This window comes from Haemaphysalis longicornis, unplaced genomic scaffold (assembly GCF_048455015.1).
Source record: "Haemaphysalis longicornis isolate Haplotype H1 unplaced genomic scaffold, Haemaphysalis longicornis Haplotype H1 scaffold_7, whole genome shotgun sequence".
NCBI classification, from domain to species: Eukaryota; Metazoa; Arthropoda; class Arachnida; order Ixodida; family Ixodidae; genus Haemaphysalis; species Haemaphysalis longicornis.
The window spans coordinates 34,766,583-34,788,760 of record NW_027526422.1 but is presented as its reverse complement, the minus strand read 5'-3'; the positions used below and the strand labels follow the sequence as shown (position 1 = coordinate 34,788,760).

Below are 22,178 nucleotides of genomic sequence, written 5' to 3'. Positions count from 1 at the left end.
ACTGGTGAACGGTTCGATTTTCGTCTACCGCATTTGCACACATGCAACGCGCAGCTGTCCATGACCGCAGGAAGGCAACTGAATTCATGCGGACTTCCTCACTTAACACCCGGATACTTAATTCCGCCTTCCTTAGTAGACAATTAGCAAAATTCTCGTGCACTCGTCATTGAAGTTGCTTATAAATTCGGCCTGGGTAGCGTATCGATTGACCTGCATCCAGCTGCGGCAGCTCGGGCGTTTCTCAACTCTACCCAAAGCGGCCGTCCAAGGCGGTGTTCTCAAACCCGTACTTTGTCGGTACCATCTCGGCCTTTTCAATTTACCCCGACTACGCTTCACTCGTGGCCACCGCGAGCAGCTCCGTCGTTGCAACGGCCCGCCGGCAGCTGATCACGGAAGCCATGTTGCCTTTCTCACAGCAGCGGCGTCGAATCCGAAGGGGCACCGTAGAAGTCAGTGCACGAATGCTTTGTAGTCGCCCATCAGGCATGCCGTGAAGCGATGGGCCGATCCAACGCTTGCCTCCAAGGCTCTCGTCCGGGCTGCTGCAGACTTCTCTCCATGGCCTGACACATGTCAGTTTGTTCGGCAGCGTTAGGCTAAACCTGTAAAATTGCGAGTTCCGTCCGCCCTTTACCATGAAATATAACTCGTTTCTGGTAAGTTTGGGTCGCTCATACAGAAGTCAAATCAGCGATGGAGAGTCAGCGTTGCTGCCCAACTAATGTTTTCTAGAACGACGACGTTCGTCGGCCGTTGACGCCACCTTGTCGTATCGATGAGATCGTCACCGTGGAAGACCAGTCCGTAGTTCTTCCCGGTCGAACTCACGCATCTTCGAAATATTTCCGCGAAGTAAAAAAAAAAAAAAGATAACGTTTTTGATATTCCGCTTCGCAACTTTTTATTGCTCGTTGGTCTGATGGCCGGCTCGGATGCGGCATTGAATCGACATTCGGGTAATGAAAATGCGGCAGGTAAGGAAAGGCTGGCGATAGTTGCCGGGAGAACATGGAGGGAACGATGTGTTTGCAGCCAATGCGTGCGGCTATAAACGGTGGTTATCACTGGAGACACGAGGACCGCGCTATAAATATAAAAGAGAAAACGCACAAGAGAAGAAACGCCCTGCAAGGGAGACGACCTTCTCTTACCGTAAAGAACAAAAAAAAAAAAAAAAACAAATGTTACGCCTGAGCAGGCGTTTTCTTTTTTTTGCATAACACTTGTGAAGGTTGGACGAATGAAAGCAAGAAAACGAATCCAAATCGCATTTTCCTCCCTTTCTGATTACAGTAAGAATATGTTTAATCTCTGACGCACTCATTCATAATTACCTATTTGACGCCAGTTTTTTTTTTTTTTTCTCCAATTTCTTTTTTCTGTACTTACTGCTTCCTAGCCGCTGCTGTAGGCATTACAGTAAAAGCTCGTTAATTCAGATCTCACGGGACCGGGAAAAATGTCCGAATTATCCGAAAGCCGAATTAATGAATGAACAGGAAAAACAACATTAAAATCACGTTGGAGAAGCATACCTTTATTTGTTGAAGTATTTTGTAATAGTCGTCTGCTTTTTCGCGCAGATTCCGGCGGACATTAGAATTTTTCTTAACTCTTCAAGTGGCCAAGTTCCAACAGCACGCAAACTGTCGGAACTGCTCAGGCAAACGTCCTCCAATATCAAAAGCGCCTCCGAGACGTCTCGTGAGGTGCGATGAGGTCGCGGCTGCACCTCCTCGTATGACTTTTCGTCAGAATCGTAGTCTTCCTGGGCGCCCGTGACATCATTAATCATTTCTTCATCGGTCAGGAGACCAGCATTTGTCCGAATTAAGCGGTGCGGGGCCGAATTCTGACGAATTAACGAAGGTTTGGTCCCATAGACTAACATGCGCTTTGGCCGGGACCAATAGAGCTGTCCGAATTATCCGAATTAACGGGTGTCGAATTAGCGAACTTTTACTGTACTTCCAAAGACTGTTCTCGTTGACTGAGCATTAAAAATAACACTGCCAATGGGTCAGCATTCATTATTATGTAACGAACTAAGCAATAACGGTAACAGAGACGACGAAAGGAGGGCGAGTCAACTATGAAAACCTGAAAATAGTTGCGGAAGTAGCCAAGAACAAAAAGTCCGAAAGGCGCGGCGCGTACGCTGATTCACCGAGTGGTTCGGGAACAAACACCGCCGGAATTCCAGAAAAGCGCGTCACCTCTTTAACCCTGCCGTGTTAAAAAAAAATGACCCGCAGGTTTGCGCGTTCCTTGATGTTCGCGAATGAAGCATACAGTAACAAGTTGCAAATGTCTGAACAAAAGATGAAAAAAAAGTAAGGTAAACAAGAATATGAACTGGCCACCGGAACGGAGTTCCTGCCCTTTTATCAGACTTAAATGACGCCACTTGCTACGAAACCAGACAAAAAAAGTAGTTGCAACGCCAGTATCCAGCCCCTCCCAGCCGAAAAAATCTTTGGTAGTCCAGCTGGACCAGTCCAAAACCGACTGGACCATTTGGAAATCCTGTTGGTTCCTATTGGGCCAACGGTGTTTCGGCTGGGACTTTCAATTGTATTTTTTTTTTCGCTGGGCTGTGCACTGACAGTAGCAAAATCAGACTGAATAGGAAAAAAAAAAAAACTTTTCTCACTACTCGTTCAGCAGCGGCTTATCAAAACAATTTCACGGAGGTCCCAATACTGTGCCGAAATAAACTTTGCGCAGGTGTAATTCAAACCCTCCGATTGACAACAACCAAGTTTCGGGGGCACGGATTGTTTGTTGTCCCGACACAACTGCAAATATTCGTGTTTTGCGCTCATTTGCCGGGGTCAAAATACACCCACCGTTGCAGGCAGCAGTCAAACCACGTGCTCTGACCCAGACAGCAGTGCGCCGCCTGCGAGTCACAACCGCTATCGGAAACTTCGTGTAAGCCGCAAACCTCACCGCGGGCCACTCGAACTTGTTTATCAGACGTTTTGTCATCGTCAACAGAAACAGTCCACGCGGTGCAACAAGACCGACAAAGACTACGGGCTATCGAGCACATTCGCAGTTTCCACGCGGCCCACAAACACCTCACCGCTGTGAACTTTGCAACTAAAAATGGTAGAAACAATTACTTTACAGCCTCCGCTTTAAATAACGCGTTCTTCGGCAGCGCCCACCGAGTTTGCGAAGAGAAAGACGTGGCCTCTCCTTCCATTTTTTGCTGCCTTCAAGGAAAAAAACAAGCCCACACCCTCCGCGCAACGCGAAAGCGAGAGAGCCACTCCTGTGTTCGACCGGCTTCTGTTTGTGTGACAGCAAACAAGTTTTGGAACACTTACGTTTTGAGCCTCCCCGCAGCTTTCTGGTCATTGGAGCTCTCGAACGTTGGCACCGGTGTGTAGTCGCCTTCGGTCATTTTCAAGTCCAAAACAACGGCGGTCGCAACCGGCCAGCCGAGACGGGAGCAATTTTTCTACCTTTCCGACGCCACCACCACCACGACCATCACCGGCCGCGACAGACGCACACAGACGCAGCTGGACGAAACCAACGTGACTTCCGCTCCAAGCTTTGTCTGCTCGCCGCTTCGTGTTGTTGGCGCTGCAGTCAAAACGAAAACAAATTGAACTGCAAACGTTTCCGGCATTGCGCTTCATTTTTGTCATATTAAGAGGTGGTTACCGGAACTGAATGCTCATTTTCTTACGCACAAAGCTTTAAAATTATATTTTAGCATGTATACGCCTTTCTTTATTGTCTTTTCCTGCTCATAGTCGTCCTTAGTCACTTAGTGAGAACTGTTCGAGCTGCGACGATAATTGGAACACTTAAAAATTTTTTCCTAAGCGAACCGCCGCTCTGTTCGCGCTCAAACTTCACACGAAGGTCGCAATCTGTGGTCTATTTTGTTGACACCGGGAACAACGACGGTACTTACCTCTTTATACTGAAAATAAATAAAATCGATTTTCGCCTATGGGAAAATGGCGGCTGATTTGGACGTGCGAGCCCGAAAACCGGGTTTTCTGATCGACTGCTAGCTCATTCCTAGGTGCATTTTCTGATCGCCGGCAGCACCATTTGGCTCCTTCCTACCGTGAATCCCAAACGTGCGTTTCGCTCTGCATACCCCAGGTGGTTCCGTCGTTCCAACATCAACTTACGCTGGCTCGCACGTCCAAATCAGCCGCCACTTTCCCATAGTCGAAAAGAGTTTTTATTTATTTTCAGAATACACAGGTAAGTACCATCGTTGTTCTCGGTATCAAACAAAATAGACCACAAAATGCGACCTTCGTGGCAAGTTTGAGCGCGAACAGAGCAGCGGTTCGCTCAGGAAACTTTTTTGAAGTGTTCCAATTATCGTCGCATCACCCTGTATGCATATAATTGTTAATAAATTATGCTAGAAGAATCCATCCTTGGCTCAAACCTACATTTTTAAATTACCAAAAATTTCGACGTGTACACTTAAATTGAAGAACAGCAGCGCTGAGTTGTTTCATTGTCGCGCCCCAGTGCATCCGCGGGAATGTGCATTCAAGATAACAAACTGTTTATGTTGCCGCTATCGTTATCTAACTTGAGCAAACTACGACTAATGAGAGCGTGCAGACACCCTTGCATAACAAAACAGCTGACCTATGCGATAACATATATCTTTATGCGTACAACGTAAGTCAAGCCGTGCAAAAGTATAAGCCAACAGTTTTATCGCTGAATTGAGGAGGAAGCTCGGGAAATGTTTTTATTGTGTTTTTATTCAATGGCTCCCTCAGGTACTCATAAGATAAAGAATGCCAACTATCTCCAGCTGGCACGGGCACTTTGACCTTTTGTTGATTTCTTTGGAACTTATTTTCTTGATGTTGACCGGCGCTTACTGCCACACTTATTTTTGCATCCTTTCTACGCCCGGCATGATGTCTTCACTCCCGTAAAAATAGACACAGCTGTCCAGTTTGCCCAACGTAGCGCTTTTCACAAACCCACTTGTATGCTTTATGACGCAACTGGGCACGGTGCAAGGGTCTTTCACCTTACGCACCATCCTTGAAGGCCTCTCAGGTGCCGAAAACACCACCTGCACACCGCACTTCCCGCCATCCCTTTTTCAGGCGGTGGGGCACCTAGTGCATGTACGGCACAGCCACAACATGAACTTTCTGCCTTTGGCATTCCGCACCTGGCCAATGGTAACTTTTGAAACCCTTCCCAAGGCCCTCCGCCACATAGGCCACCATTTCTGGTGGACAACCTGCCGTTTTCAGTATCGCGAGTTGCTGAAGCAAACTAGCCCGCATTTCATGCGGGCAAGACGTGTGCCTTAAAGGGACATAAAACCGATTTTTGACGAGTATATATGTTCTCTTGCTCATACGAAAGCCAGCGTTTTATATAGTGGGGTAACCACGAGAAATTTACAAACAAATTGGCGGTAATAATTTTAATTTGGCACTGAACTTTCCGAAATCGGTCCGTAGTGTACAAACGAGACACTACATTACGTGTCCTGGTCACGTGACCTGCAAACCTTGCAGCTACTGGAACTGCTGAAACGTTTATTAGTTAAATTGCTATGTATTTTTAATCATCCTTGGGAAATTTTTAAAGACATGACGCCGCGTCGCCGCTGCGTTGTTCTAAGTGTGGCTAACTGAACCTCCATGCCCAGAACATCGCCTCCTGTTTGAGGCGATGCTTAGAATCAACGGCAGCGTTCAGTAAACAGACCCAGTGCTTCCTGCTAGTTTTGTATGTGGTTTGACGATTCTGCCTGAGTCAGGGAAGTTTCTTCTGCCGAAATATTCGTTTTCAGTTTTCAAAAACCTCAACGGCAGCTTAATTACGAAAAAAAAGACAGGGCGCGCGCCCGGGGAGGATCGAACTGCTGACGTCCCCAACATGAAGTCAGCGTCTTACCAGTCGGCCATCCCAACAGATGGCGTATTAGCGTAAAATTGCCTATGGTGATTAAAAATAAACACACAAAGGTATAAGAAAGCCTGCATATCACATTTTTTTTTGCTGGAAACAAGTTTTTAAATACCGCTTTTCAGCTCGCACACAGACAAAAGTATGTAGATGTGCTACTGTATGTCACGGTTGCCAGCATTATTTTTAGGAGGACACGTACGGCTCGTAGATCCAAAAATTTCGATTTAAAAAAGCTTCATGGCGCTATCGGCAAGAACGTTTCGCGTTAAGGTGTTTGAAGGGATGCCCTTTCATTTGGGATAGAGAACATATACTAGACAAAAATCCCTTGCCTGCCCCTTTAAACATTCTTGCAGGGCCATGCAGACAAAACACCAATTCGGTTCATTCGAAAGATTGCCTCTTTAGAATCATAACTGACACCACTCTGAACGTGAAATTCGATCAAATAAGCTACATACTTGGGAAAAAAAAAGGGGATGGCCGTGCGACTCACTACCCAATTTCCAGCACTATAGAGTCACATGCACAGCCGTGCGATTGGCTGAGGCCGGCAAAAGCAAACGCAAGCAGCACGCAGCTGTGAACGCGCAGAGCGTGGCTGGCCACATCCGCGGTTGAACATTGCGGCAGGTGCACTGGGTGTCCTCCAGATTTCTCGCACACATGCATCGTGTTCAAGCCGTTCTCAAACACAGACAGAGAAATTATCGAGGCCTTCACGATAAGCAGAGAATCGGAAAAGTGCCTTAGTGCATTGTCCTTGGCGCTGCCGCAAAGAAATCATTTTTTAGGAGAGCGGGTGCCGGTTGGTTGCGCATGCGCGACGGGTGATCGCCGTACACACGTGTCGTATCGATTATACGTCCTGTGATATGGACCGGTGCTGCGCTGATCTTTTGTGACAAGAGCAAGTGTGTCGTTTGCGGTAGTTTTTTGTGTTTTTCCACGTGTTTTATGGTAATATTTCCACGCATCATGTACATATAAGTGTTTTTTTTTCTGTTTCTGTGTTCCTGGTGGCGGTGAGTGAAACTGCCCTCCAGAAGACGAAAGGAAAAACGCGCAAAATGATTTCAAAGGAAAAAAGTGGCCAATAGTTACGGAGTACCTATGGTGTTCTCTGTTCCTGTGGAACTGGGCCAGCTGCGTTCTCTCACTGCAAAGTAGAAAACCAGGCGGAGCGGTTGTGGCAAAAAACATCCCAAGCCCTTTGTGAAATGCGCAAGGCGTCGTGTATGAAACTCCACTGACATGCGGAAAGGCCTATGGGTCAAACTGGGCGCTGCGTGAATGATCGGGCAGGGGAGAATGAGCGCAAATTGGGAGATACATAAAGATGGTAGAACAACCTTGACGGAGCATTGCAGAAATTGCGAGTGAAGCGGGCGCAGGCCGCCGCGACTGAATGAGATTAAGATTCTTGGGCGGGACGATGTCGCGCGTGAGAATATGGAAGCCTTTTGGATAAGGAATTGGCACAATGGCGTTAGTGACACGTCCTTGGCTTAAATTAAAAAAAATTCACCCCACCTCCCCGAAGGGAATCGTGAGGAAATACGAATGGACATGACGAACACGTATTTCGGGGTCTTCGGCTCGGCGTTGGCGTTTCGCAGCGGCTTCCCGAGCACGGAGTTCGGCGTCGGCAGCTCGCTTCAAGCGCTTGCATTTGGTATACTTGCGACCGAGCGAACGGGAGAGTGGGGCGAGCGTCGAGAGGAGAAGCACCGAAGCACCGCGCCTACCCTCGCCTACACTCCCACACACGCGGGAGCTCCGGCGAGCTCCCGCGATGCGAGCGCCCTCACACGCCCGAGCGCGCTCCTCCTCTCCACTCACTCGCCGCTGATCCACCCGCACCACCTGCTCCGGTTGCTAAGGGAGAGGAGGAGCACGCGCGCTCGCAGCTGTTGCTATGGGAGAGGAGGTGAGAGCAGAGAGATAACACCTGCGGGCGCGTGGACGCCGCACGGCGCCTGACATGGCTCGACTAAGAAATGCATTCGCATTTAAAACCAGTCAGATTTGTTAAAGTCGTGCTTGTAGGGTATGATAACGATGGATCATGCCTTCTAGGTGTTTTGCATATGTATGTTCGGCGTAGTCCCTGAAAAAAAAATCAGTTGTTAGTTGCGCTCGTCCTGTTGCCTCCTTTCTAAGTGTCGTCCTTCTGCGCAATTCTCATTATTTTCAAGTGTCTTTCTCGTTCCGAGCAAGTGTTGTCCCGATACGGGGAACGCCGGAGTTTTGTTTTTAGCCAATATTGGCCAATCTCCTCAAGTAGGTATGCTTAGTTTGACGAAGGTGCTCAAGAGGGAAACGCGTGCACGAGCGCTGGACATTTTATTTGTATATTTAATTGATCGATTGATTGATTGATTGATTGATTGATTGATTGATTGATTGATTGATTGATTGATTGATTGTAGGGTTTGATGCGCCGACGCAGCGGGGGCGATGAGGCGCGCCGTAGTGGAGGCCTCCGGATTAATTTTGACCACTTGGGGATCTTTAACGTGCGCTGAAATCGCGTACACACAAGTGTTTTTGCTCATTTGTATATTTGACTGCGGGCACCATACATAAACGATTTTCTCAACAGCCTCTCCGTTAATTAACGCCACGAAGCTGCACGTTGGGCTATAGTTGGGTATATTGCCTGATTTTGTCTTCAGTGGTTCTTTTTCAGGGGGAGATAGCGTATCTTGGCAGAAAAGTGTTGCTGTTTTTCAGATAATAACAGTGTTCCGTTTAGGTCTGTTTTTAACTTTTTCGCCCATCTCAGGTTCTTTTCCCTCTCAAACCATTGTAAGATTACTTGGTGCGTTCTTCTCTACATGTTGTCAACTGCAATAAAATTGCAGCAGTTGTTCGTCAGCGCTTGCGCTTGTCTTCTACTTCGACCGAAGTTTTCCGCTGGTGAAGGTTTCTGCGCTGTTTTTCGAGCAGTAAAGTGAATAAACGCACTGAGATTATAAAATGCGACTCTATAGACATTTGAAAACGATTTAGCTTTTTTTTTTTCCTTTATTGGTTACATGAGGTGGCGTTACGACACTCAATTTCCGGCGCAGGGAGCAAATACGCGAAAGATACAGACAGTTACAAACACAGCTTAGTATTATTGGCAGAGCCGGAAACACGCCGCATACAAAACATCTCGCTCAAAACAGGAAATGGGGTACATCGCACGCTTCATTGGCCCTTTACAAGGCAAATTAAATGTTACAGAAGTTTCTCCTATGTACAAAAATATACACTCGCATCCAAACAAAACGCCATCGGGAGAGTTGAGCCAAAGCGCACGACGATACGCACCGCTGCTTGCACAGAAAGAAAGCGACACGTTACGCGCATAAATCGCAAGAATCGGGCATATAAAAGTGGGAGACGTTACTCCCAGCTATATGCTTTGTGTCCGCACATTGAAAAGTCATCACTAAAAGGCTGAGTAATCGCGGTTAGATAAGTACACTTGACAGAGAAGATGGACGAATACCAGAGAAACAAGTTTCGACGAAGCTTCAGTAGTGTGTCACACAGACCTGTATGGCTTCCATTTGTTGCTGTCTTTTGTTTACCCCGCACAAAATGTATACAACAAAAAGAGAGAAGATGCATGACTTTTGGCGGTGCACGGGCGAACCGCAGTCACGAAACCTGAACACAATCTAATGGTGCACCTCCGGCCGAAATGGATCGCACTGGTGGAGTTGTAAAAAAGATAGTCTTTCTTGGGCTACTTGAGCGGGAAAATTTTGGTCTGTCTGTCTGTCTGTCTGTCTGTCTGTCACTCGATTCAGCCAGCCGGCCAAAGTGAAACACATGCTGCGTGATAGTCTTATATACTCACAGCCAAATCTAAACATCTATGGTGTTAATGTTCATACTTGTCAACATCGTTGAACAAGGAAGAACAAGACATTACGCAAATATAATGCAGAAAATCAATGCGTGAGTGATATTTGCAGTGTTCCTTTATTAAAAATTTAGGGATGCTTGCTTTTTGCGATAGCAAATAAAATACAACATCAACTGCAGAAAACCGTCGCCTGCTGTTGCCTGCGCTACCTGGCGGAATCCTAAATCAAGCGGCAACAGCGACGTGGTTCTATAAACTTTGAAGTCTGGTGCCTCGATTCAGGCGCGTCTCCCCCATACGGAGGCGCTGGCATCGAGGCACCCACTGGGAGCAGTGAAACGCGGTAAATTTAAATTGACTTGAGTGAACCTCTACCGTTTTATCTTGGGAGGAACGGGACGGGAGAGGAACAGCATGAGTAGAGAGAGGGAAAGAGAAGGGATGCATTTACTTGCCAGGGGCGCCAGTCAACTATCGTCTTGCGTCGACATTTGCAACGAAAGGAGCGGATACGCGGCCAATTTTTTTTTTCTGCGCCTTCAAGCGCTGCCAATGGACGGGAAAAATGTTCACGCATTGCAGTCTGGCACTGGGCGATTCCGCTGGCGCGTTCCAGCCGAGAGTGAACTACAAAGTTCATTCAGTACCATTGATCAACCAGTCGTGAAACCTAGAATATGGAATCCCGTGAAGAGGGAACCAGCCCCGTTCCGCGTGGGCTTCGCATTGTAGTAGTAGTAGTAGTAAGTGATTTTATTGAGCAATAAGAAGCGGGAAGTTGAACCAAGGATATTATTGTGCCTATATAAGGGCCTACCTTCAGACGACTTACTTGGGGAGTCGGAGGGGGTAAAGGAGGGAGGACAGGGATTGGGAGAAAAGGGAAAGAAAAGGGTTAACAGTAGTTCAAAAGAAGAGAAAAGAAAGAAAAAGCAGTTCAAACGGCTTCAGCCGGAGGGGCTAGAGGCGTTGGTTCAGCCACGTGGCCTCGAGGTAGTGGAGAAGGCTCCGGAAGGCCGCTGGAATAAGGTTTACTCTCTCTCTCTCTCTCTCTCTCTCTCTCTCTCTCTCTAGAACAGCTGGGAAGCATATCGTATAGGATTTTGGATACTTCCCCATAGTTGTTCATGTGCATACATTTTTTTTCTCGTCCTCGTTTTCTCGTTCATGTTCTCGTAGAAGGACGTAGCAAACGTCAAAACAAGAGCTAAATTTTTGTGGAGGACTGATGGAACGTACGCATTTAACATTGGTTTATTTGGCACGCATAGAACTGGTATAGTTAGGTCATCGCTTTCAATGGGACAAAAGCCTAATTATAAGAAATGGTTTGTTTAAGCGCTCTTTTTCAGTTAAGCGTGTTATAAATGCTGTAGCTTATTGTGCACCGAACACCACCTAGTGACTGCCGTGACCAAAGGCCACCTTGGTCACGGCAGGCGCCAAGCGCACATTTTTTTACTTATAAGTAAAAAAGGCACCTTTTTTTTACATATAAGCGCACACTTTCTTACTTATAAGCGCAAAATGTGCGCTTTTGTGTGATCAAACAAATTAATTTTGATGCGTATAGCGGTATCGCATCTCGGAACCCGACACTATTACATTCGACATTTACCTTAACAAAACGTACGCTACAGTCTTTGCAAAATGTTCTAGGACGTGCCACAGGTTTCTCAACCACAAAGAATACAGGGAAAAAGACGTTCGACCTAAATATTTTATGACAGTAAAATTGAAGCCGCTTTCGCTAGATTTCCGGCACAAAACATTTCAGTCTTACTCGAGAAGGGAGCTTGAAATTGGAATCCTCTGTGGCCTAATAACTTTTGGCATGGCCTAGAAACTTTTGACACACACTGTATGTTTGCACAGCGGTGATAGATACGCACATCACCAGTATATAACGCAGCCACCGTTAAACTTTCTAGTACTAAAATAAATCATGCACTTAAGTCTGTCAGCGTCCTGGCGTATGACAGATCTCGACATTTCAACCATGTGTTCGGCGCAAAAACATTTAGATATTCTCAGTGGTAAGAGTGGTTCGAAGTACTTGGTGTATCATTCGTTTGGTCTACATTTAACCGCACGCCGCTACCAATTCAATATGACCCGTGCACTTTTAAGAGAGGGGGAAAGTGCTGATGATCAAGTGTAAGCGAAATTGGTAGTTTGAACTTGGCACAAAACCAATGTTCGTGCACGTGTCTGCCGCAGCGTGATTTCCGTCGCATTTGAATGAAAGTAGAGGTTAATTAGCCTCCTTTAGTTTTTTGCTTGGAATTAAGACTATAATATAAATAAACATCGAAGCTTCAAAAAGAAACAAATTCATGTGTTTGAAATTAGTCAAATCCCAACTTAGGACACAAGACATCTTGGATATTTTATCGCCCCTAATTACAGTAGCAATTTTAACCGCAGCCTTTGTTTCCTGGTGGATGCAAAAAAAAACAGTGTTCGTACTACGTGAGTGCGTGTGTGTGTGTTATGAAGGACCAGGTTTCCTAACTCACTGAATTTAATATATAAGACAGCTAGAGAGAGTCGATCGACGCAGTGAAACTCTGAATTTAATTATACCAACAATTCTTTTCTTCATTTCATATCCCTCTGATGGTCACGCTAGAGTCGACCGCAGGTGGGTAGTACTGGGACGAGATTACTTTGATCGTTATGTGTTCTGTCTCAACTGATGACCGAGAAAGGCACGCAGGGAAACAAAATAAATAACGAAAGAAAGCAGCAGAACATGGACCAGGGCGGTAGGCGTTGATGCCCTTGGAACGCGCGCACAGGCACGTACACACTCCAAAAGAGGCCTTGAACATAACATACGTCAACACACGAACATTTCGGAAATGTCTCCGGGGCTGGGAAAGAGAGCATAAAGTTTAAAACAAAAAGAATCCTTTGCTCAAGTTTAGTGTAGTATGAATGAAAAAAAAAAAAAAAAACCTAAAAACGTCCCCTTTCGGGCCTACGCCAGTTCCGCTCACAGGGGAAAATTGAAGACTAACAATGTCCGAAAGTCAGCGCCAGTGATTATAGACATAAGCAGACGCTGGACAAAGCTCCAGCGCGTGTGAAGTTCATGCACCCCCCCTCTAGTCGGTAGCAAATGTACAGCGCCGCAGCCGAAATACGCTTGACGCGATCGGTCAGGAATGGAAAGCGCGTGCAGCCCACCTGTGCGAGGCGTCCGGCATCCGCCACAGCATGAGAACAGTCAGCAGCGAGCTCGCGCATGCGCAGTCGCGTCCCTTGCACGCGGTAAACCTACGATTCCGGTGGCATCGTGGCGGCTGCCGTCTCCCTGTCGAGAACTGTTGGGCGAATCACTTCTGGCGTGCGGGCGTAGATGAACGAGCGCGGAAAGAAAAGGAATCGAAAAAAAGAAATAGGAGAGAGAAAGAATGCGGAGATAGTGGGACGCACCTACTGCATACAGAATATAGCTTCCTGCGACAACAGCGATATGTATAATGACACCAGTCGCCCTTTGTCTGATTCCCGGATAACGACAAGCAACGAGTCGCCCAGTGGTGGCTGCGAGGGAAAATCGATAAGACCATTGTTTCGGATGGAACATCTCACTGTCTACAATTTCCCCACAGGCGCAAAAGCGAAAGAAACGAGGCTAAAGAAAGTGGGGGACGCCGGTGCACTCAGTGAAGTGGCCCGAGGAGTGGTCTTGTCAGCAGACCCACAGCTTGCAGGGATAGCCGGAAGAGGCCTAATTACGATGGGGAGACCACTCTCGTGCTTTGCGCAACTATCTCCCGCTTCTGGGAAAAGATAGCACTGACTTTTCATTTCTGCAACAGCTGCACAATTTGCAAGTTGCCATGGGCCCTCCTCTTGTATGCCGACTAGGGGACATGGATAAATTACACGTAGACGGCGATGGCTCGTGATGGGTTTTGGTATACCTGAAGCGAAGCTACTGGAGTAAGTATGTTTACGCGAGAAAGGTACACATACAAATGCTTGTGATGCATGTATACATGCATAACACCACCTTCTACTCTTTATGGCGTATGCCTGAAAGGTTTATTCGCGTTAAATTAGGCCTAATCGCTAAAACACGTTGCCTTTAGCTGGACTTCGCGTACAAGCAAGTCAGCGAGAAATTTCAATGCTGAGAACGTCGTGAACACACGCATACAGTTGCAATTTATAACACCGTACCTGCTCTAATATAAGGAACCCGCTTTTCGTGAATACGCCTTTACGTTTCTAAATGCACTTACGCTATATTGAAGTCTATTAGGGCTAAGATGACTCAAGTTATGTCCAATCAACCTCAACGTGGTTGTATGAGATCGTCGGCTAACGTTTAGACCTGAACAAAACGCGCCAACTGAGGAACGGGCACTTTCATTGCAGCACGTATAATGTGCGTGTGGCCATGTATTAGTGACTAGTATGTATGCTATGTACGACTAGACGTTTGCTACTATACGTAGAAAAGCTTTAGGAAGGGGAGGCCGTGAAAGTGGATAAATGTTGGCATTGGCCTTATGGGATTAAATATTGGCATTGGTCGGAAAGCCTTTCCGTACGTGTGGGCCAAATTCGTAAAGCATTCACGGCCAGGTTGTATCAAATAAACGCGAGCAGTGCGTCAGGTTGCCCTACTCAATACCACGCACGACAAGCCTGTCAGGTCACGTCACATTTTTCGTTCTCTAGGCGAAGCGCCGTGTTTCAAACGTGGCGCGAACAGCAATGATTTGCAACCATTCTGCACAAAACATTGGCGAGACGTCACATTTACGCTCGAAGACAAAACAATCAACAACTCCGAATAACAACAACAAGGTGTACTTTCCAACACTACACAGGTATGCATGTATACGATATGTGTGCAACAAGAAACACTCCGAGGGAAAAAAGTAAGAGGCTCGTAAAAGCAGCCAGAGAAAATGACGCTGTGTCTAATGCGCGCGTGCGTGTTCGTTACACAAACGCATAAGCGATGGAAAACTTCGTGCGTGGACAAAAGGGAAGTGACGACGCAGGCGCAAGGCATGAGGCATTTGTGTTTACCCGTTTATACTTGTACGCCGGCGTTGAAAACGGGAACGCCACAGAAGTTTGCGTTACACAGCAGCGTTGCGCGAAAGGCTGCAATTGCCTTTCACTCCCTGCAATCTCATTTGGAGTGAGGGACACTTGAGGAGAGAGTCGCGCAATTTCGAAGAGCAAACGCTGGTCGGCTTTGTTCGTTGCGATAAAACAAAAGCGTCGAGATACTTTTTTTTTTTCGCCCGTCTACAATCGATTTCACGTGACGGAGAAATTATGCCTACGTCGAATTCATATTAGGTAGTGCTATCGTTAACACTATGAAGCGGAAAACGGCAGTGCTCGGTCGCTCGACCCGGAAGGCCTCCTCAAGCAGTGTTGGAGGGTTTCAACTCAAGGCGTTCCTGCACAAAGCGCAAAACAGAGAACGAAAGAAATCGAGAGATAAAACAAGCTAAGTTTCCTACGCAAACCGTCGGTCAGGCATCCCTATAGGTGGCGCTGCCGAGCGCCGGCTATTACCAGGCAGCCAATGTTGCTCTCTCATCGGGGAAGGTTAGAGAACGACCCCATGGGCGTAGCTTGAGGGAATCATTGGCTGTCGAAAGAAGGGTACTACGAGCAGGCAGATAGCTAGGACTCGGGTGTTGGTCCGTCAGGCTCGACAATTCACTATGAGCTTCAGTATACCTTTTTACAGCGTTACGAGCCCAGCAGAATTGATTTCTTTTTTGTTCTTACTGCTGTTGAAGTTAGCTTACAACCGACTGATTTAACTATTTCAACCTTGGGCATGAATCTTCCAGTCGGTGACCCGGACTGGGCACAGACCGTCGCTTAGCCTCGCGCAGGCCGAAAACATTTGGCGCTCTGCGCTGGTGTACAACCGAATTCGATAGTATAACAATCACAAACACACAACAATGCACGCAGCTGCGGTTTACAGCGCTGATACATACGCCCGAAAATACGCGCTCCATCCAGCGGGTAGATTATTATTTATATATAGTACAATCCGCCTTCGGCCTCTCAGATATACGCTCAGAATATACAAACGATACGTCGCAGATAAGGTGGCGCGTAGTCGCGTATTGCCACTTTATCCCCCAGATAAAACAGCTTCCGTCAACGTCGCGAGCTACGTTTGGGAATGTTTCACGTGGCACGACAATACGCGACTGATGCGGATCTCTTAAATAAGCGGTTGCTGCCAAGACACCACAAGCATCGCGACACGAAGTACAAGAGGGACGAAACACTGGAGGCATACATGGCACTTGTACGCACGCTGAAGTTTGCATATTACACGCTTTGAGTTGCGGCCTTTCATACCTGACGTGTCTGTGCAATCCCGGTCGCTCCTCAGCGCGTCTGTATACGGGAATGCGCAGAAGGTCCCAGTCGTTTGGTCAGCTCTTATGTTAAAGGAGTAGTGACACGAAAATCTTATGTTCCATTTTTATAGCTTTTATCGAAGCTTAATGGTCTGGCGAACGTCAAACAGCACTGAGAATACTTGAGCGCGCGATAATTAGTTACATTGAACGGCCTGAAAATTGTTTGTTTCAATTTCCCGCGCTTTCAGTCCGAAAGGTGAATATGACAGAATCCCGACATGACCTCACCGCTTTGTGCGGACGTCAAAACACTGTGGAGGACGGTGGGGGAGTTGTTTCGACCACGCCGCCTTTTATCCCCTCTTCCCCTCCCCACCGCACTGGGTTGTATGCAGGTGAGCTCCCTACTGAGCTCAATAATATCCCCAGTGCACTTTCCTTTCCTTTCTTCCACCATATCACTTCTCTCTCTTCTCTCTCTGAACAGCTGAGCTGCCTGGATGTGCTTGTCCTACCACTGCGGCGGAAAGTTCAATGACCGCTTTCATTACCAGTCCTGATGACGACTTCTATTGCGATTCCGGGCTATATTATCGCTTTCTTTCCCGTGTGTTGAACTTTGTTTTTGCCAACAGTGTCTTCCGGAGCAGCGGTTATGCCTGCAGCTCTGGCTTCGTGCACCAGTTTGTGAATTCACCGGCGCCCATGTGGCCTCTCGCGGGGCGGCGCACGTGAAGTGACGTCACGAGTTTTTGACGAGCGTTGGCTGCGTCACTTCTTTTGGCTACCTCGGGATGATGTCACGCTGATGTCCATTTGCTGAGTGCCGCTCCACGAGCTGTTCCGTCGGCGCGATAAATGAGGTCCAATTAAAATATGTTCTTCACGTCGCAGGCCGCTCATATTTCAGCCAGGGTATTCTGTTGAGCAAAGAAAGCGAACTGTGCAATAATATTAATGCCGAAAATTGGTGTCAGTACCCCTTTAACAGGTGGCTGGTAATCCAGCTGCCCTGCCGTCCTCTAGCAACTGCAATAGATAAGTCGTGTAAACTAATTTTTGAATAGGCCTCATGAGCTATGGGGCGCGCGATTGTAAGATAGCCACCGATTGATATTGACCATTCGAAGTTATACAACGTGCGCAGAAATATCGCACTCGGTGCAGTTCTCGTGACTAGACTTCGTTACATGGAACACAGCCTTCGTGGCGGGTAAGTGAACTGGAGACTTCGTGTGTAAGACGTATACTACCGAATCGCTGAGTGATTTCCGCTATAAAAATGGTGTGTGGGGCGGAGGCGGTGAGATGTAAGTTTTGAGGCGTTTTTCATTTAATTAGTTCAAACAAAACAAAGGAACAAAAATGAAGCTGTCTTCACCTCACTGTTAGGCATTGTTATATGCCGCTCTGCTCCCCGAAGGAAAACTTTTTTTTTGCATTCTATTTCGGTAAACCCTCAGTCCCAGCATTTTTGGAAACTTGATGTACAGATTTTCGTTTGTTTCCAATACATGTGTGCAGGCTTGATAACCGGTTTTATCAAGCACTTTAATACTGGCCACGGAAGATAACCTACACCGTCGATATAAAGCAAAACAGCCAGATTCGTCGAAGTCATAAGTGCACCTGCCCCTTAATGTTCCATTTCGAGGCACAGCCGGCTTAGAAGGCTTTGCGGCCGTTTCAGCTACTACCGATCGTACACGTGCACAATAACTGGTTGCTCGAAGATAATAGCAGTCGGCGCGTTGGCTGCCATCAATTAAGCGCCATTGTAACATAACTTGAACACAGTTGTCGGAGTTGTGAATCATATACGGAGTGCAGACGGCCGACTCCGCGTCGAGGTTAATGCAGCCAGGATGCCAAATAATCATGGGGGCTCCTTTATGGCCGAACATTACGCCAAATCGAGAAGCTCTAGTGGTCAAAGAGTACCCGTAAGTCCCCATTTACTGTTTTCGATAATCCCTCCCACCCCTTCGTTTTTGTATCCATTCAAAAAAAAAAAAAAGAAGAAGAACCTGTTTTTTTCCTGCTGCATTGCTGAAGTTGCAAACAGTCAAAGATTAGACAACTCTGATTGCGTTGGCCTAGTATGTGCCCGTCTTTTAGTATAACGCTTTGGAAAAATACAAACGAAAGCGGCCATATTGTATATGTACTGCGGCAAGGAGCAGTCTTATCCCCTTTCAAGGAGCTCCTGTAGTAAGTAGAACAGTTATCTGTTCCGCTCTCCAGTCCTGCCAGCGCCCTCACGCAGTGATGCTAATTGTCTTTCAGATCGCACTCGGACAGCGCTTCGTCTCCATGGCTCTTCTTATTCCTTGCGCAGCAAGCGTTTGCTCACTGCGTGTGAGTTCGTCAGCTAACGCCAACTCCCATAGCGGAGCAAAAGTGTAGCGGGAACATACCGGAAGACACACGCCGTTGTCCCGGTGTCGTTGCCTTCTCGCACCGTATTATTGGGGGCGTTGCAATTTCCCCTTTAGGCGGCTTCGTTGCCGTCTTCACGAACAGCCCGCCATGTTAAGCACCGTTCCAATTCGAACGAAGCAGTCAACGAAGACTGCTTCGAGGAGACGGCATCAAAGTCAGCAACGATGAAGGCTACTTTCCTGTCTAAACTAATAAGTGACGACAGCGTCACCTTTTTGCGTTTAATATTGGAACCAAAGCACTTGTTCCTTGCTTGAAATATTTAGTATAATTTACTAGTGATGAAGATGACTTTGTTCAACTTTGAAATTACGTAATGTTTGTAATAATAACGGTAATATCATTTACGAAGCCTTGCGGCTTGCGTTTCTCAACATGTCTGCTACGAGGCTGTCGTCTGAGTTGGTGTTGCGTTTGGTGTTGGTGTTTCCAATTTTCTTCCTTTAGACGTCTAGTTAGGCTGCTTCTAAAGCTGTCTACCAAGCTGTCCGCGAATTGGAACGCATCCGTTGATTACCGATTAGCCAGTAGCCTTACGAAGTCGGCAGCCACCTAGCCAGCTGAAGCTCTCAGCGGCAACGGCCGCTAAATCTGTGTGACCGTGTGAATGTGTGAAGTGTGACCGGGAGAGCACAGGCACGCGGATGAATACACATGTGCGGAGGAGGACACGTTTCCGCACGCGTTTCCGCACGCGTTTTTTTTTTCTCCGGAAACCGACCCGGCAGTCATCAGGAAACCGCACGAAGGCTGCAGGGCCGGTTTTGGAGAGGGAAAAACGCGCGCGGGAACGCGTCCTTCTCCGCACATATGTTTCGCCAGTTACATTGCCGACCCGCCGACGTGGTCGAAGCTTGTTGTCGGTGGGGTTGAGTATACGGAGCACGGAACGCTCCATCCAGGCAGACGCTGGCAATTCTCGGCCACGTTCCGCGGGAGGAGCAGGTAGCGGAAAATGGCGGTGGGCCGCGTCGGCGCCGCTGTTGGCGAGGGCAGGGCTCCTAGACGCTGGCCGGAGGCGGACTCGGGGCCAAGGCCACGTTGGCGTCCTTCTTGAAGTCGCACTCCTGGTCTCGCCAGGGCGTCGTTAGCCGTCGAAGTCGCTGGGGTGAGGGGGAAGGCGAGAATCACTGGTGTGTTCACCCTGAGCATATTTGGTTCGCGAGTGCGACAACGAATGAGAAATTTTACTTATAATCCTGTTAGGCCGCTTAGCCCTGATGCACTTCTCTCGGGTATAAACGGATAATGCTTCATACTTTACGTTTGTGGGCGCGTTTTAGAGGCACAGACAACCGATTTTTGTCGAGTATATTTCCTCTATTCCAAATGAAAGGGCATCACTTAAAACATTTTAACCCGAAACGGTTTTGCTGGTAGAGCCCTAGAACTTTTGAAATCGGAATTTTTAGATCTACAAGCAGTACGTGGACCGCCAAGAGGAATGCTGGCTACCATGACAGCGAACCATGCGGCAGCGTACTTTTAACTGCACGGGCGATAAAAGGAGGCTTTTAAAAACTTGTCCCTGGCTAACGTAGCAATAACTTGCAACCTTTCCTGTTTCTTTCTGTGGTTTTTTGAATCACGCGTTGAAACCGACGAAATTGTTTGGACACGTACGGTAGTGTCAGTTTAGACACCACATGGCGCAACCTTTCAGACTTCATAAATTTCGGCGCAAAATTAAAATTATTTCCGCCAGTTTATTTGGAAATTCCTTGCGGTTATCCCAGTTTTTAAAACGCTGGCTTTCATATGAGCTGCAAGACACGCACTCTAAAAACCGGTTGTCTTAAGGCGTGAGGATAGGTCAACGCTGCGGTGAAGCTTCCCTCGTATATATCTTCAGAGCACCCAGTTATAAGTTGGTGACTGTTGCGATGCTCCAATGCAGTCTCGTTTCAAAGCCACTGTTAAGCCTCTGTTCTCACGAATTGCTCACTTGATCCCTATGAAGCTGTACTGTTCCGAAGACGACATCAAGCAAGAGCTAGCTTGTACCCAACAATAAAATTTCGCCTCGCTGCAGGGGATATACTCGTGCTGTGTACCAACCTGTGCCAGGCGGTCTCTGTCAGTGAGATCGCTTCTTGAAGGAAATGTTCGTCGGCAGGCGATCCGCCGTTAGATAAAGGTGACAATGGAGGAACATAATGCTAACGCTAGTGAGCAGTTCGATGAGCACGCAAGGTCTGCCTTGTTTTTGCTGAGCCGTCACGGCATGTGCAGTAGAACGCATCCGCTCTATAGGTACAGTAGACTCCGTGTAAGACGAACTGGGGAAAACGAACTCCATAGTTAAGACGAACAATTTTGCTCTCGTAACGCCCGCAATGCAAAAAAACCTCCGTTTAAAACGAATACCTGATAATGTGAACAAATTTTTACGGTCCCTTCGAGTTCGTCTTAACGAGAGTCTACTGTATACCGATGAACCATGAGCACACCTCAGCTGTGCGCGTTCGAATCAACCCAAATATACCTCAGAAAATTTGAACTTTTTATCTCACCTACCATCACAATGTCGTAACTAGGTCGCATGGACGCGTATCAATGGTAACGAGGATAACCGTACACGTCATGTTGATTGCGTGAACGACGTAATAAACGCATTTATCAAGTTAAGAATGGGGGGCTTCCAGGCGGCATCCTCAGTACAAGATGTCATGAGCATTGGCCATGTCAACTGTCATCTGGCGGTGGCCTTAGAGGCTGTAGCAGGTAAAAGCTCTCTCCTAAAGTTCGTGGGCGAGATAGGGGTTGGGGCTGAAGTTCAGTAGAAGGGTGAAATAGTGTTTCTGAGGCCTTACAGAAGCAACACTGCGAGAGGAAGGGGCCATGATTCGAGTTGAAGGGCGTGGAAGTGTTGGTTGCGTGCTTAGCTGTGTCTTGTTCGTCGATAGTGTTGCGTGATTTCTTGGTACGTGATCATCGGGTGCATGCTTACGGACTCGCTTATGGCTCGGCTCACTATGGAGGTGGTCGCTAGAAGTTAGACGGCTTGCTCCCATGGTATCCATTTCTTCAGTTCTGTCGCGCATAGAAAAGCGCGCAGCATGGAGTGGGTGGCGCGGGAAATTATTGAGGCCTCGGCTATTCGAAACGTGCCCGCCTTCCCCATGCCTCGCGTTTTGGTCGAGATACGTTTGATCATACGGAGTGTATACTTTCTGGTGTGCTCGTTGATTACGGTGGAGGTTATGCGGCCTGCTTGCAATGTCATGTGGAGGACCTTGATGTGTGGGGAGGGTGTGAGGGTGTGGCCTTGCAAGTGAATGTTGATCGCGGAAACACACAAGGCTATTTCACTCGTTGGGGGGGGGGGGGGGGGGGGACGGACCCAGTGGATGACAGGTTTAACAGCAGGGGTGATAGCACTGCTCCTTGACGTGTGTCGCGGCCACCTAAAGGGAACGGGTCTGTACCGTAGCCTAGACCTTGAGGATGGCTTGCTTGATGGAGAAAAAGACTCGGATGCCCTGGTAAGTTCTTTCGTCGCCGCAACCGAGGGAGTTGAAAGTCAAAGGAGAAAGGCGGTGAGATTGAAATTTTCAAGC

At 47.6% G+C, this 22,178-nt stretch overlaps 2 protein-coding genes across 2 annotated transcripts in view; both read right to left on the bottom strand.

Annotated features, from left to right (window-relative positions):
• The window catches only part of LOC144145176 (scoloptoxin SSD14-like), a 77,262-nt gene extending 64,108 nt beyond the window's left edge, over positions 1–13,154 (bottom strand). Inside the window, exons 1-2 of the mRNA XM_077676695.1 lie at positions 12,998–13,154; positions 3,342–3,603 (exon numbers count right to left, since the gene is read on the bottom strand). Coding sequence (XP_077532821.1) covers positions 3,342–3,418 — 77 coding nt within the window. The 5' untranslated portion in view covers positions 3,419–3,603; positions 12,998–13,154. The remainder of the gene's footprint in view (positions 1–3,341; positions 3,604–12,997) is intronic.
• Positions 13,155–19,619: 6,465 nt separating this feature from the next.
• Dat (Sodium-dependent dopamine transporter) overlaps positions 19,620–22,178 on the bottom strand; it is a 100,200-nt gene continuing 97,641 nt past the window's right edge. The window contains exon 13 of the mRNA XM_077678211.1: positions 19,620–19,721. Within this exon, the coding sequence (XP_077534337.1) occupies positions 19,620–19,721 (102 nt within the window). The remainder of the gene's footprint in view (positions 19,722–22,178) is intronic.